The sequence below is a fragment of the Natator depressus genome, chromosome 6 (assembly GCF_965152275.1).
Source record: "Natator depressus isolate rNatDep1 chromosome 6, rNatDep2.hap1, whole genome shotgun sequence".
Lineage (NCBI taxonomy): Eukaryota > Metazoa > Chordata > Testudines > Cheloniidae > Natator > Natator depressus.
The window spans coordinates 123,694,753-123,710,251 of record NC_134239.1 but is presented as its reverse complement, the minus strand read 5'-3'; the positions used below and the strand labels follow the sequence as shown (position 1 = coordinate 123,710,251).

Sequence of the window (15,499 nt, the reverse complement as noted above, 5' to 3'; positions counted from 1 at the left end):
CATGATTTTGCCATAATACAGGCCTTTCGTAAGTCTAACTAGTAGCTTCTGTTGTAAAACAACTGAACATCTACTTTGAGGATATTCAAAGCAACTGAGCACCTACAAAAATGACACCTACAAAAAAATGCATCAAGGTTTCTGCCTTACCACACAGTGCAACAGCCAGTGCTGAGATGCCACAATCTTATTGCTGGAACCCATCCTCACCACCCTCCCTTTATTGTTTTGCTACCACAGTGTTGCACCACTTGTGAAACTGGATTCCACACACTGGGACAGAAACCCATTTGTGTTGCACAGAAATCACCATATTTAACAAGTTTTTTATAGTTCATAGACACCCCAGAATGAGCCTTTCTTTTTAGAAGAGGGTGTAAATTTTTGTTTAAATTCTGAAGTGCAGTTTCATTTCACAGCCATTATTTGCCTTGCTCTAGAGCAAAATACATAAAAAACACTTACTTCATCTCTATAAAGAGGACTTGTATAATACATTATATCCATTGCACTGCTGTTCAACATATCCCTTAAACCACGCACTTTATCAGGAGTAATGGAATCAACAGTGTCTAAAAAAAAAGGAGAGAGACTCAAGTGTTAGACTCAAAACCTTACAAGGTATATTGATAAATAAAATGTGGAAAAAAATCCAGAATATGGCTACATACTTCTGAGAACACAATTACAAAATTACGATTAATGACACATCTAAAAGGAGTTAAGTACTGAAATTAACACTTCAAGCCAACTTAAGTGTCCACTTTTCCCATATTTGTCCCAAAGAGAAGTACTTTCCAATATAAATCACCATTTTGTTAATACTTGTGCATGCCTAAAAATTGTATTTTCAGTAACTGTACCTCCATCAAGAGCAAGTTTTGATCTCCATTCAACAGGCAGAAACTCAACATGTGTTGCAAGATTGCAAAAGTACTTCTCTTCTATTTTTCTTGCAGTATCTCGCATCCTAAAAAAATTAAAATTGCTATGTTAGCTAAGATGCAGGTTACATCAAATAAAATTACAATATTTCAAATTAAAAGTTACCATAATGTACACAAATCAAACTTCTCACACTGTTACTTTTTAGTTATTGCAGTACACATTAATAAAAATATCATGCTTACTGTTACTTCTAAATACCATGTGACCTTAAAATGTACTATACTCAGGTACTTAATTCTTATATAATGGAAACTTTGTATATTAATTACCCAAGAGATAAAGTCTCTGAAATTGCTACTGAATTATACTAAAGCCATCACCCAAAACCTATTAAAGTCAGAGGGAGTCTTCCCATTAACTTCAGTGGGTTTTGAATCAGGCCGAATGGTGAAATCCTGGCCTCAACTGAAGTCCGTGCCATTGATTTCAATGGGCTCTGGATTTCACCCAAGTGATTCGACTTGTACATAAAGAAGCTAATTTAGATTTTTAAAATATGACCATGAAAACAATTATCAGTTTGACTACATGTAGTCTGAAGAGTTAGACTGTCACTTTAGAAGTGAGATGGCTCCCAAGGGAGAGGCTGGAAGGCTTGAAAGGCCTCAAAGCAAGCAACAGGAGCGTTTATTAGTATTCAGTCTGGTGGCAATGGCTGCAAATAAACTAACTGTTCTCTAAAGCTTCTTTTCTTTTTAAAGCACATTTGAGCATAGGCATTCATGGGCCTTATTTGAATGTAGTTAATTAAAAAAAAAAAAGTATTTTCAAGTATTGAATGTGTCTCTGACTCCCTCTGCCATTTTTAGGGCTTTTATAATCATTTCCCTTAACAAAAAAAAAAGTCCCCCTCCTTTGCTTCTGTGTGAAAGATTCTCAAAAAACAAGGGAAGCTGGCTAACCATGGATTAAAAGACGACAGTAAAATATATATAAAAATGCTATACAACGCACAAAGTAAACAAACAAGTAAAGGAAGCTATGTTTTTCTCTACTCTCTTTTAGTGATAGTAATCTTAGGTGTTCCTGACAACACTAGCAGGTAACAATTTTGAGAAAGAAGTGTGATTTATGTTGATGGTGTTCCTTTTTAAGAAAATTGTAAAAGCACACAAAGAGAGATTTTAAAAGGGCAGTAGTCCTGAGCTAGGAAGAGCCATTTCCAAAATGACTGTTTATTCCCCAATTACAGGCATTAGAGTTTGTTCTGAAAAGAGGAAATGAGACTTAGTCCAGTGCTCCAACATGCATATTTCTTTTTATAAGCAAACTCCTTTTAGTGCCTTCAGTTGGAGCAGTATCATTATTATAGACTTGCCTACAACTAGGCAATTTTAGAAAAAACATCCCATTGATATTGAAGCTAGTGTAGACAAGTCTGTCAGTTTCCAGGGTTTTTTCCCCCCTTTTTTCTTTTTAAAATCATCACATCAATTAACAAACAGTGAGAAAGTCGGAAGCTGCTGGAAGCCGGTCTACACTGGGGTTCCCACACAGGAAATACTAGTTCAGATGAACTGTTGGAAGCTGATGTGAGATTTTTTTTCCTTTAGGTTCTCTGGTGTACATATATTGTCTATTTTGGACACAACTGTATAATGAAAGTGTGTCACCTCTGTCTTGCAGGCCTGCCTACAGATTTATGGGTAAGCTGCACTTGTGGCATTAGAAGCAACTGCATCTAGTGGAACGAACTTGCAGCAGGAAACCAGGTAATCCCAAGTTCTACCCCAGCTCTGCCACTCATTCACTATACGCTGCCTGATTCAAAGCTCATTGACTTTGATGGAGAGATTCTAGGGTGGCTTTGGGCAAGTCACTTCCATGTCTCTGCTTTAGTTTCCCCATTTGTAAAATACAAATAATACTCACCTCTCTGACTGGGAGGTTGTGAGGAGAAAGTAGGTGATGTTTGTGAGTGCTTTGAAAAATATATTCTCTACCAACATATTAATATTTGGACATAGATTTTTTTAAAAACAATTCCCTCCTCAAAAAGTACACATTACATCCCTCAGAAATCAGAAAGCTTTTCATTTCAATAGGCAGTTGAAGCTAACTATTCCATAAACTAGATATAAAACTATTTCATTTTGACTGAAAGGATTTTTATTTTTGTTTTTTGAGGGTGGGAATGAAAGGAAGGGAAATTGCCTTTTTCACACTCAGATTAAAACTGTTGGGCTGACCAAATGGCCTGGAGACACAAATAACCTGTGCCCCCATTTTTAAAACCTGGGTTTGGTTGTACTCCTAGCCTCTTGATCCCCAGACCTATGGGATGGTAAGTGCTTAAGAGGTACAGCAGCATGCTCAGCCCACAAGAGAAGGAAACGGAGGAGTCTACTCAGCCAGACAGTTCATTCAAAGGATAAAGAAGTGGAACTGACTGGCTCTGAAGGAAGCCCTATTAGTCCTCCTTAGAAGGATGTCTCTGATATGAGTAGAGTTGCCAACTTTCTAATTGCACAAAACCGAACACCCCTGCCCCGCCTCTTCTCCAAGGCCCCGCCCCCACTCCCTCCACCCCCCCCCCCATCGTTCACTCTCCCCCAACCTCCCTCACTTTCACCGGGCTGGGACAGGAGGTTGAGGTTCGGGCTCTGGCAAGGGGTGTGTGCCCTGGGCTGGGGGCTTTGAGGTGCAGGAGGGGGCTCAGAGATGGTGCAGGGGTTTGGGTTGCGGGCTCAAGGAGGGAGTTAGGAGGGGGCTCTGGGCTGGGTCAGGAGGTTGGGATGTGGGAGGGGGTTCAGGGTGCGGTCTCCAGTCAGGTGGCGCTTACCTCAGGCGGCTCTCAGTAGGCAGTGCAGTAGGGCTAAGGCAGACTCCCTGTGGAGGAGGGTGGAAACTGTCGGCATCTCCCTCTGGAGGGGCCAGGGCGCTCGTGGTGGGGGCAGTGCGCGGAGCCCCCATGGCCGCCCCTGCACCTAGGAACCGGAAAACTGCTACTGGTGGAAAAATGTTCCCGTTGCAGTTTTACCACTACACCGGCTGCTTCCGGGAGCCGCAGGGAGCCTGCCTTAGCCCCGCTGTGCCGCCAACTGGACTTTTAGCTGCCCGGTCAGCTGTGCTGACCTGAGCTGCCAGGGTCCCCTTTTGAGCAGGCATTCCAGTCGAAAACTGGACGCCTGGCAACCCTAGATATGAGGCCAAAAGAATAATGTTGTGGGGCTAAATAGAGCAGCAGAAGAAAGGAAATCCTCAGATTTCTTAGGGACATCCTCAAGGGAAGGAGAAGGGAGGAGATACAGAATGACAATACAAACACCTCAACCACAAACTGATCTAATGCTGGCAGGTAAAGACTCTACTACGCCATTTCTTACAAGATGGCTCCAGAGAAACTCATTTGAGAGCCTAACTTTACCCCCACAGAATCTCCATTTTAGAGATCATCAAGGTGATAATGCAGGAAATTCAGTAAATATATTTATAACACCACCCTTAGCAAGCCACCTGCATAGCAAAACAAAAGAAAATACACTTGACTGAATAGAAGAAGTTCATCATACAGCACAAGACACAGGAAAAGTTAAACTTTAAAAGCTAAAGAGCAGTTCTTGGAAATACTAACACTCCTTAGGCAGAGACTAGAGAAGTTCTTGCCTCTTCTGAGAAACAGAACAGTTTGTAGCCTACTAATAACAGGAGTTCGGAAATACTAACATCGATATTAAACAGGATGCAATCAGCTTCTAGCTTCAAACAACTGGTAAAAGCGCAGAAGCACCAGACATGCAGAATGCACAGAGTTCCATACAATAAGTACAAGAAGTTAGGATAGCAGAGTAACACCTTTGTGAAATAACTGTGTCCTAACAGTAGCCGGAGAAGGTACATAAAGGATTCATACAACAGTGGAAGTTGCAAATATAAAAAACAGTACAAATTATAAACAGGAATAAAGTATTAACTGAAACAGTACATTGGAGCCCTTTAAGACTGGGATGATATGTCGTCAGATACTGCAGCCTTCTTTCTATCAATTAAGTTACTAACCTTTGTTGGGTTTTTAAAGATGTTTAGTTGTCTGATAAAATTCACCCAAAGCTTGGAGGGTTATGGGGCCACAAAAGTCAATCTCATCTCATGTATCCGTGGATCTCTTCTTTCTTTTCAGAAGCAATGGGGTATAGTCTAGGCAAATTGGAACCTTCACGTCATGGAATACTGAGTTCTCAGAGGCCCAGGTTGTGCGCAGGATTCTATTCCTGTTTGGAAGGGTTTGGCATATTACTAAAACCACCCTTGGGCAAGATGATGAAGAGGATTTCCTGGTTAGTCTCCATTACAAACAATCATCCAAATTTGGAGAAGCAGTCCACCCTAGCAACTCTATCAGCAGTTCACCAAAAAAATCCAGCACCCACACACTATTACTTTTTTTTCATTTTTCTCAGGGACACCAACCAAGCACATTTTCTAGTTTGATATTTATTTCCGGTTTTTTTTTTATTAAAACCACCTTAAGACTGTAGAGACATTGTCCAGTCGCTAGTAGCACTAGTCCAAACCTTTTGTCACAATAGATTAAAGGTAAAATTTACAAAAGCAACTAAGTCCCGTTTTCAGAAGAGATTTAGGCCTGGTCTACATTTAAAGACTAGATCAACCTAGCTAGGTCACTCAGGGCTGTGAAAAATTCCATGCCCTGAACTCCATAATCAGGTTGACCTAACCCCCAGGGTAGATACAGCTAGGTTGGAAGAAGAATTCTTCCCTCGATTTAGCTACTGCATCTTAGAAAAACTGATTAACTACATTGATGAAAAAACCCTTCTGTTCAGCAGCAGATGTAGTGTAGACATGCCTTCAGAGACTTTGGAGCTTAAGTCTCATTGAAAGTTGACAGGATTTATACACATTTGAAAACATCATAAGTCAGCGGTTCACATAACTCTCATTCTGGGTGATGAGGACCAGTCCCTCAGTCACTGTAGAAGAGTTGGGTTTAACATTTAGGAATGATAAACAAAGAGGGTACAACAATATCCTGTCAGTTTTAAGAAAATATATATAGAAAGAATATGAAAAACTGACAAAATCTAAGCAAAACTACAATCTCTCCATTTATTTTATGACTTCCTCAAATCTCTCATTTTGTATAAGAGTATCCTGAATTTCTAGCTGGTTGTTTTTTTAATTTCCACTTTCCACATTTCAAATCATATTGCAATCAAGTTCCTCAAAATTGGTTTAAGTATTTTCCAGCTAGATTACACACTGGCCATGTTTGTCTGACTAAACATATTCGCAAGTCACTAAAAAATATTGCAAGTCAACTTACAACTAGATATGATTTATTGTTTTATTCTTTTTTTTCCATCCAGTAAACATTCCTGTGCTGTCCATCTCAATGTTTACAATACCAGGGCAAATACAGTCAAACCTACATGGAATCAAAAGGTCCTTCCACTGGACCGGCTCCCTACTCCCACTATCCCACAGTAGCAGTGCCACATAAGGTTTCTTCGGGCCATACAGTTCTCTCATACATTGAAACCGTTTAGCAAATAGCTTATGCAATCAACGCAAGGGTCCAATGGATAAAGGGCTCATCTGTACAAACATCAATATACAGTGGCTTCCCACTTTTTTGATCAATTCCATCCCTTTAATTTTGACCAAAATAAAAATCTGTTTGAGTCTCCTTGCAGATAGCCAGGGGTGTACATCACGATGCATAACACAGGGTTTATAAAATTAACATATGAATGTCTTTTGGGGATAGCCCTTTTATCATAAGACTTCTTTGTGCTCCTTCTCGTTCAATTTACTTAAGAATTTTAAGCTACTTTATTAGGTAGCACCTCTCTGTAGCAAGTGACTGAATTAATAATACTCAACTGAAGTGACAGAAACTGATCCAAAACAACAAATGGAAAATTGTCTTCTCCCAATTACAAATGATCTTGTTACTGAAATTTTGATCATATTAAAGGGATAGCCTTCTTGTAAATCAAATTAGTGAAAGTGACTGTAATTCTGTTATTTTAGGATTTATATAAAAAGACAAAAGAATATTAAAAATGGATGCAATGCAGACCTTGAGACATTTTGTTACACAGATATAATTTTATGTATTTAGAATGGTGTATTGAAAATAAAGGTTTTGGGACACGTCATGAATAAAATTACAGTGCACTTTCATTCTGCTGCCTTTTATTTCTGTGACTAAAATAATGAAATTATGATCCCTTAATTTAGCTGATGTGCATTAGAGGCTTAAAAAAATCTTTACAGTTATCACTATGATTTTCTCTTTCATTACATTGCATTACTAAGCTTATTCACAACCAGTATAAGAAAGGTTCAGTACAACACTGAGAACTGGAAAGTCTGCAAGCAAATTAGCTTCAGAGTTAGTATAGCAAGTTTACAGATTCAATTTAATAGCTGATAACAAAGAAAAAGTATAGTGTCTGAAGAGCTGAAAACATTATCCAGAGTCATTAGTGTCTACTCTTCTCTGTTAGTGCTTCAGTCTGAGACCATCCAGAACTAAGAGAATAAATGGGTCCTTAACCCAACTCTCTCAAGATCAGAAAATATTAACACAGCAGTCAACTTCCCAGAGACTAGTCTGGTCTCTTAAAAACTCTACAGACAGGGCAATGAAAGACACAGGACTAGGAGTCAGAAGACTCAAGTTGTATTCCTGGCTCTGCCACATGGTGACAGGGATAAATTAAACTCTCGATACTTCATTTTACGAACCTGTAAATTGGAAATACACTCTTTGTAGGAATGTTGTTCACGCATATTATACAAGGGGTTGAGAGAAAGCTTCATCTATTGAGGATCATAAATTCTTCTATTTATTTCAGAGAGAACCAGTATATAAATGTATGGCTAGAACAGCAAAACCAGTAAGTCATTCCCAAAGTAGTATAAATGGGACAGTCATAAAAGGACTCAAATTGAGAAAGCCTTGTGGAGGTGTTTCTGTAGGAGGAGAGATAATCACCATAGGCCCACCACATTCCTTCGACTTCGAGTCTTCTGGATTTTGTTTTCCACCATCTGGCTGACTGGTTGGTGGAGAAAAAAGGGCAGAAAGGCCAACTAGATGAAATAACTGGCTCTTTGGAGTATATCTGCACTGCAGCTGAGTGTGCCACCCAGCCCAGGTAGACAAACTTGCAGCTAGCTCCACTGGAGTTTTCACGTTAAAATCAGCAATGTGGACATTCCAGGAAGGGCAGCAGCTTGGGCTAGCCACCTGAGCTCAGACCCAGGGAGTCAGGGAGCTTGGAGTCAGGCAGCTAGCCCAACCTACCTTCTGTACTGAAATGTCCACACTGCTATTTTAGGCACAGTAACTCAAGCAGAGCTAGCACAAGTCTGTCTACCCAGTCTAGAAGGCTCATTCCCAACTGCAGGGTGGACATACTCTTTGCCACCCCAAGTGCTGCTCTTTCATCCACAGCTGGAAGGAGTATGCTATTTTAATACCTGGGAGAAACCATAACAAAGGGTGGCTTTTGTGAGGAGCAGATCCAGGCTAGGGTAAAGGAAGGGAGGACGACATGATGATCAGTATAGTCTCCGTGACCTTGTGCTCCCTCCTGCTGTTTTTTGTATCCACCTGTTCTCTCATCTTACACTAAGGGCTTGCCTACACTACCGCGTGGGGTCGATCTAAGATAGCAACTTCAACTACGTGAATAGTGTAGCTGAAGTTGTCGCACTTAGATCTACTTACCGCGGTGTCTTTGCTGCAGTAAGTCGACAGCTGATGCTCTCCAGTCGACTCCGCTTGTGCTCCTCGTTCTGGTGGAGTACTAGAGTCGATGCGAGAGTGTTCAACGTTTGATTTATCACATCTATACTAGATGCAATAAATTAACCCCTGCCGGATCGATCGCTACTGGCCAGTCTGGCGGGTAGTATAGACAAGCCCCTAGATTTTAAGTTCTCGGGGACAGGAGCTGCTTGTTTGTAATATGCCTGTACAGTGGCTGGCACAGTTGGGGGTGTGGACTCTAGGCACTACCACAATACAAACAATAAATACTACTACTAATAAAAATAAACTTGTTACAAAAACTCAGCTGACTGCTTTTCTAGTTCTTGTTCTACCACCTGAAGAATTCTTTACTGGTTGCCAGATGCCATTTTCAATTATTCTTTAATGGAAAGGATTCCAAAAAAAGTCTTTTTAGCGTACACATCAATAAGCATTTACTTTGCTGGAAACACAGGCTTCTTGGTAGGTCCAAGTAATTTCCAGAATGATAAAAGTGGCAGCATGCACATCTTTGATTCCACCAGTCTTTAAAAGTCTCCTTCACTAACAGGCCACTCAACCACCTCGATTTGCAGAGATGAAATTTAACATCCTGAAACCTGAAGGCATAAGACTTCTGCAATTCAGATATTCTAGAGACCTAATCAACTTGTAATTTTCAGAAAAGCTTCTATTCACTAAGCACTACAAGTGAATGTGAAAGACTTGGCTCATCTGGTGCAGAGAGCACAATCTGAATCCTATTCAAGTGACCTTCCAAGGCATCCTGGAATGTTCTGTTGGCAGGCTTCCACAAGGGACTGAACTGTAGCTCTCCAAGTGACAGCATTACAGGCATTCAGTCCACAACCCGAAACAAAGGGAGAGCTGAAGTTGACTATATCCAGTTTTACATTTATTAGTTTTATTTTATTAGTAATTTTTCTCCCCATAGGTATTTTGGTCTCTTGGTAACTAAGACATCATGATTTACCATCTAATATGCATCCCATATTTGCATATAAAATTCTAACATACCTAGTTCTTGTTCCTCCCACCCGGGGAAATTATCCTTAATACACACTCTTCCCAGAAGTGGAGGCCAGATTAATAGATGCTTTCATTATGAGAAATGAAATTACAGGTCAGGAGTATTGTTTCCACTTTTTGGTAACTGTTTCAAAATCAAAACATTAAAAAGCAGATTTTGCACAGAAAGCTCCACTTACCAAAAAGTTTGAGCCCTACCTATTATCTAATATTTTTCTAATCAAGTAAGTTTGCTTCAACGCCACCTCAGAGATTCTTAGCATAGTACATCAAGTTCCTCTCATGCAGCAGTTAAATAATACTTTTCAATAGTGGACACAAACTGACAGTGCAGGATAAACTGAACTTATGTGGCTAAAATGTAATGGGAAAATATATGTAACCTAAAACGCACCTGCACATTCTTGATTTAATACATGTAGTTATGCATTAGACGTCTATAAAATAAAATCCACAATGCATGATTTTAGGAAAGCATTCAAAATTATGTGGGAAACACTGTTCAGTACCAGCTGCAGTAGACATTCTACGATGAACAAAATTTTTATTAGTTATGTTAAGAGGCTTTATTCAAGTGCTATCGTTTTTTTCCTCTTTGCTGCCAATTAGATCCTGCTAAGCTCTAGTAAAGCTAAAGTACTGAACATTTCACTTCATTTACCCTGCAAGACAATCCCCAGTTGAGAATGTTAAAACAGCATTAGCCATTTGAATTCCTCAGTTAAAGATGGAAGTTTAAGTGTTGCCACCAATGACAAACTATAAATAGGCAGTTAGCGGTGTCCTTATCAAAGCCAGACTCCTGTCTATCAAAACCCCTTACAAGTCAGAGTCAAACAGGTAAAAGGAAAACTTAAAACTGCAACAGCACCCTTAATGCAGTCAAGTTGTTTCAAGGATAGAAGAAACACTTATGAGGTGCAATATGTCCCTTGGATCTAAGTAATTAACTGCTATCTACACTTGGAAATTTACCAAAATAACAATTCCAGAAAATTTATTCTAGAATAGCTATTTCAGTAAAATTTCCGAGCACAGACAAAAAAAGGCCAGCAAAACTTGGAGAAAGTTAAATTCAGGAATGAAGGTAACCTAGAGAGATTAGAAATATGGACAGAAAAAAACACTTCAACTGAGAAAAAAATGCCAGCTAATATGCCCAAGGAAAAATAATGCTCTAGAAGAGCAAGTGTCATTGTCTGCTTCAACAAAACTGAACACTATGAATAGGCATTAATCTAAAAGCACAAAACACAAAAATGTCCATCCAAAGAGGCCCAAAAAAGTGTGTAGGCAAATTAACAGGATATCAGAGATGCATTTTCTTCGTTTAGGATTGTTCAAGATTAAAATCCCCAAAAGAGTAAGGTTGGGTCACAGGGAATGCGGGGAGATCCAAAGCCAGGTGGGATGCATTTTCCAGAAAGACAGTACTGAAGAACGTCTTTCCATTCTTATAGTGTAATGCTGCGTTAGACTGTAAATCAAAATAACCAATAAAATAAACTATGCCAGCGGTTCTCAACCTTCATTGCACCATGACCCCCTTCTGATAAGAAAAATTACTGTGTGACCCCCCCAGGAGGGGGTACTGAAGCCTGACCTCACCCAAATGGGGGGGCCCAAGACAGAGTTCCACCACCTTCGGTCAGCGAGCCAGCCAAAGCTGAAGCCCAAGGGCTTCAGCCCTGGGCAGGGGACCTGTAACCTGAGCCCAGCTGCCCAGGACTGAAGATCTTGGGCTTCAGCTTCGGCCCCAGGCGGTGAGGCTTGGGCCCTAGGCCCCAGCAAGTCTAACGCTAGCCCTGGCGACCCCATTAAAATGGGGTCATGACCCACTTTGGGGTTCCAATCCACAGTTTGAGAACCACTGAACTATGCCAATACTCATGAGATTAGAAACCTATGACATTTTCCTCAGTAAGCAATAATGATCCACTCTGCTATGCTATCCAGACAAAACATAGTGAAATATTTTGTTTATGTTAAGTAAGGTGAATAATTGTTCTAGCTAAGCAGGAAGTACTGTCCCTTCTTAAGATTAGTTTTGTAGCTAATATCAGCTTTGACAGGAACAGCTTGTTGTGCCAGCTGCCACGCTACATTTAGATAGGAAATGTATTTAAATACTATCGTGAAGAAACAAAGTTAACAGATACATCATGCCACGTTCTTCGGAAAACAATTTCATCTGGAGCTGCATTCTATGTATCCTATTTACTTATAGGACAACTTCCATCAGTAATGTATCTGAGCACCTCACAAACAATGACAAGATTGAACTCCATATTTTTATGCAATTAATACATAAAGTTTAAAACCATACTTTATAAAGTAGAATTTTGTTTTGACCTTTGCAATGAATACCACCAACCAGTGGTGACTTCTGTCTGAGCCAGTGACTTGAAGACAGAACACACTACAGGAGCCTTGGGCAAGGTCACTAGCCTATCCCTAATCTAGTTAAAATGTCTTCCAATTGGGTCAGTGTGAGAATTGTGAAATTTTTAAAATGGAAATTAAAAAAAAAAAAAATCTATGCAGTAAGGCCGGATTTTTTTTTTTTTTTTTTTGCCATGAGCAGAGGTGTAGATTGTACATGACTTGGAAATAAAAATATGATATTCATAGAGAGGCACACCAGATACAGGAAAAAGTTCCAGTTTATGCTTATGCCCAGATCACCTCCCCCGAAGGTCAAACCCATAGGAGGGTACTCTAGGGCAGTAGTTCTCAACCAGAGGTCCGGGGCCACAAGCAGATTTCAGGAGGGCCTCCAAGCAGGGCCAGCATCAGACTCACTGGGGCCCAGGGCAGAAAGCTGAAGCCCCACTGCATGGAGCTGAAGCCCAGGCCCCTGGGCCCCGCCGCCCAGGGCTGAAGCTGGAGCGTGAGCAATGTAGCTTTGTGGGGGGCCCCTGTGTCATGGGGCCCCAGGCAACTGCCCTGCTTCCTACCCCTTAACGCCAGCCCTGGCTTTTATATGCAGAAAACCAGTTCTTGTGGCACAGGTGGGCTGTGGGGTTTTTATAGCATGTTGGGGGGGCGGGGACCTCAGAAAGAAAAAGGTTGAGAACCCCTGCTCTCGGGGTACCTTTTTCCCCGACCCTCCAAAAAAACCTATGGGGACCCACAAGGTTTGTGGCGGACCCAAGGAACAACTCCTCCCCAGCGTCATTGGAACCATGCCCCCAGGGACCTTTTATAGCTGCAGCAAATTCCTGATGCCCTGTTGGAAAATTTGTGGGAAATTATACAGTCTGAGACCATATTAGGCTCAATAATGACCCCTTACATGGCAACAACGGTCATGAGCGAGGGTAAACAAACAGGGGCAGGGAATTTAGCAGGGAAATTAGAGGGCAATTATTGGGCCGAGACTAAGACCAGAACTGCCCACCTGGGAATGGGGAGGGCTGATGATTACAATAAAGGGGAAATGCAAAAGGATCTCGGTGTTCACTCCTCGGGATGTGGGGAAGGTAAATAGGTGGTACAGCTATGCTTCTGCAGGGTGTAGTTGAGCTTCTGCTACAATAAACCGAGCTGTAACTGAAGACTCCAGTTTCCGTGTGTTCCTATGTGTGTCCGTTGGTCGTGTCTGAAAACATAGGATACTCCAACACTCTGAATAGGTCATTTCATTGTCTCGAAGCCATGGAGTAGCCATGCCCTCAAGTGGAGTCTTGCCAGGTTCGGGTGGTAGACCTGGCCCGCGTCCTGATACAGGAGATGAAGCAGAAGTGGAAGAATGTGTGATGGGCACACAGACATCTTCAAGAGGTAAGAAAACCATATTTGTCTGGGCCACGTGGGGGCTATCAAGATGACCCTGGAGTTATTGGTCCTTATCTTGTGTATGACCTTGGCTAAAAGGGGGGGGTCGGGGGAAAAAGTGTACAATAGATGTGCATCCCATTTGAAGAGAAAAGCATCGCCTGGAGAACGGGGTCCCAGTCCTGCTCTAGAGCAGGAGTATGGGCATTTGGCATTCTGGGTTGCTGCAAAGAGGAATATATAGGGAACTCCCACTGTCTGAATATGCTCTATAGTACCCTGATGTTCATTTCCTGCTCTTGGTCATGAGAAATTTTTCTGCTCAGTGCATCTGCAGTGGTGTTTTTGCATCCTGGTAGGTAGGAAGCTGAGATGTCGATATTGTGGTGGATGCACCAGTTCCATAGTAGCATGGCTTCTGTGCACAGGGAGTGTGGCTGTGCCCCCTTCCCCCTCCCATCAGTTTATATAAAACATACAAAGTGACATTGTCTTTTCCGTGATCATGGGTATGAAGTGTGAGCATTCACTGCGGACTGCCTGCATCTCCAGTAGGTTTATGTGTAGTGTTGATTATAATGGGGACCAGCAGCCTTGGATTGTGTGGTGGTGCAGATGTGCTCTCCAACCTAGCACAGAAGTATCTGATGTGAGTATCATTGATGGAGGGGTCTATGCAAAGGGAACTCCTGTGCAAAGATCGTGTGGTTGAGTCCACCAATATAGAGAATTTTTTAGTTTGGTTGGCATTGAAAGATGCTTGTTTATCTTGTGTCTGTGTGGAATATACACTGTCCTGAGCCAGTCTTGCAGGCATCACATGTGCAGTCTGGAGTGTTTGACAACAAATGTCATTGCTGACATATGGCCTAACAGTTGGAGGCAGGTCCTGGCCGATGTCTGTGGGCTGGCTTGCATTGTGGTGACTAGAGTGGTAAACCTGTGACAGGGAAGAGAAGCTGTAGCTTCCAGAAAGTTGAGGTAGGCACTGATGAACTTGTCTCTGCCCCTGCCCCGGTGTGAATGTTGATTTTTGCTATTTGTAGACCAAGCTGTGTGAAGAGAGCTACTGTCTTTTGGGTAGCTTTTAGTGCCTCTTCTTGAGTCAATGCTCTGAGTAGGTAATCGTTCAGACAGGGGAATATTATTACCCCTCGTCTGCAGAGGTGGGCTGCCACCACCGCAAAGACTTTTGAGAATACTCACGGAGCACAGGATAATCCAAAGGGGAGTACTTTGTACTGGAAATGATCTGTTCTCAGAACAAACCTGAGAAACCTCCCTGTGTGAGGGATGTATCATTATGTGGAAATATGCATTCTGGAGGTCAAGGGCCAAGAATAAGTCCCCTCATTCTAGTCCTGGAATTATCATTGCTAGTGTGACCATCCTGAATTGCTGGGTCTTCACAAATTTGTTGAGTCTTCTTATGTCAAGAATGAGCCTCCATCCTCCCGTTTTTTTCTGGGTTAGAAAATAATGGGAGTAGAAACCCTTCCTTCTGGGTTGTGTTGGTACTGGTTCTGCTGCTCTTAGGCATATGGAATGGTTTACCTCCTATTGCCGTAGATGTTCATGAGAAGGGTCTCTGAAGAAGGTCGAGGAGGGAAGTAAATTGGATGGACTATCCAGTCTCAATGATTTCTGATACCCATTTGTCTGATGTGATGTTTCACCATGTTGGATGAAATGGAGTCAGACAGTCTCCGAATGGATGGATGGTGTCGGATGGGCCCAGCAACAGAAAAAAGTGGGATGTGTCTCTGGTCCTCAACCAAACCCTGAAAACTGTTGTTTAGAGGGAGGTTGTTGGGACATTGAGGGCTGGAAAGGGCGCGGTATCTGCAATCCTCTTAAACAGTTCCTGAAACTGTTTAAAGTCATTCCCCGCTGTGGGTGGGGGCAAGATACAGGATGAAAAATTTGCAGCTGATGTGACTTCCTGATCCAAAGTCTCCTCCAATTCCGCGATTGCCTCTTCCAGAGGTTCTGAAG

General features: G+C 41.7%; 1 protein-coding gene across 1 annotated transcript in view; it reads right to left on the bottom strand.

Moving 5' to 3' along the window:
• Window positions 1-15,499, bottom strand: part of DDHD1 (DDHD domain containing 1) — a 112,731-nt gene that overhangs the window by 49,421 nt on the left and 47,811 nt on the right. Inside the window, exons 5-6 of the mRNA XM_074956498.1 lie at window positions 864-970; window positions 466-572 (exon numbers count right to left, since the gene is read on the bottom strand). Coding sequence (XP_074812599.1) covers window positions 466-572; window positions 864-970 — 214 coding nt within the window. The remainder of the gene's footprint in view (window positions 1-465; window positions 573-863; window positions 971-15,499) is intronic.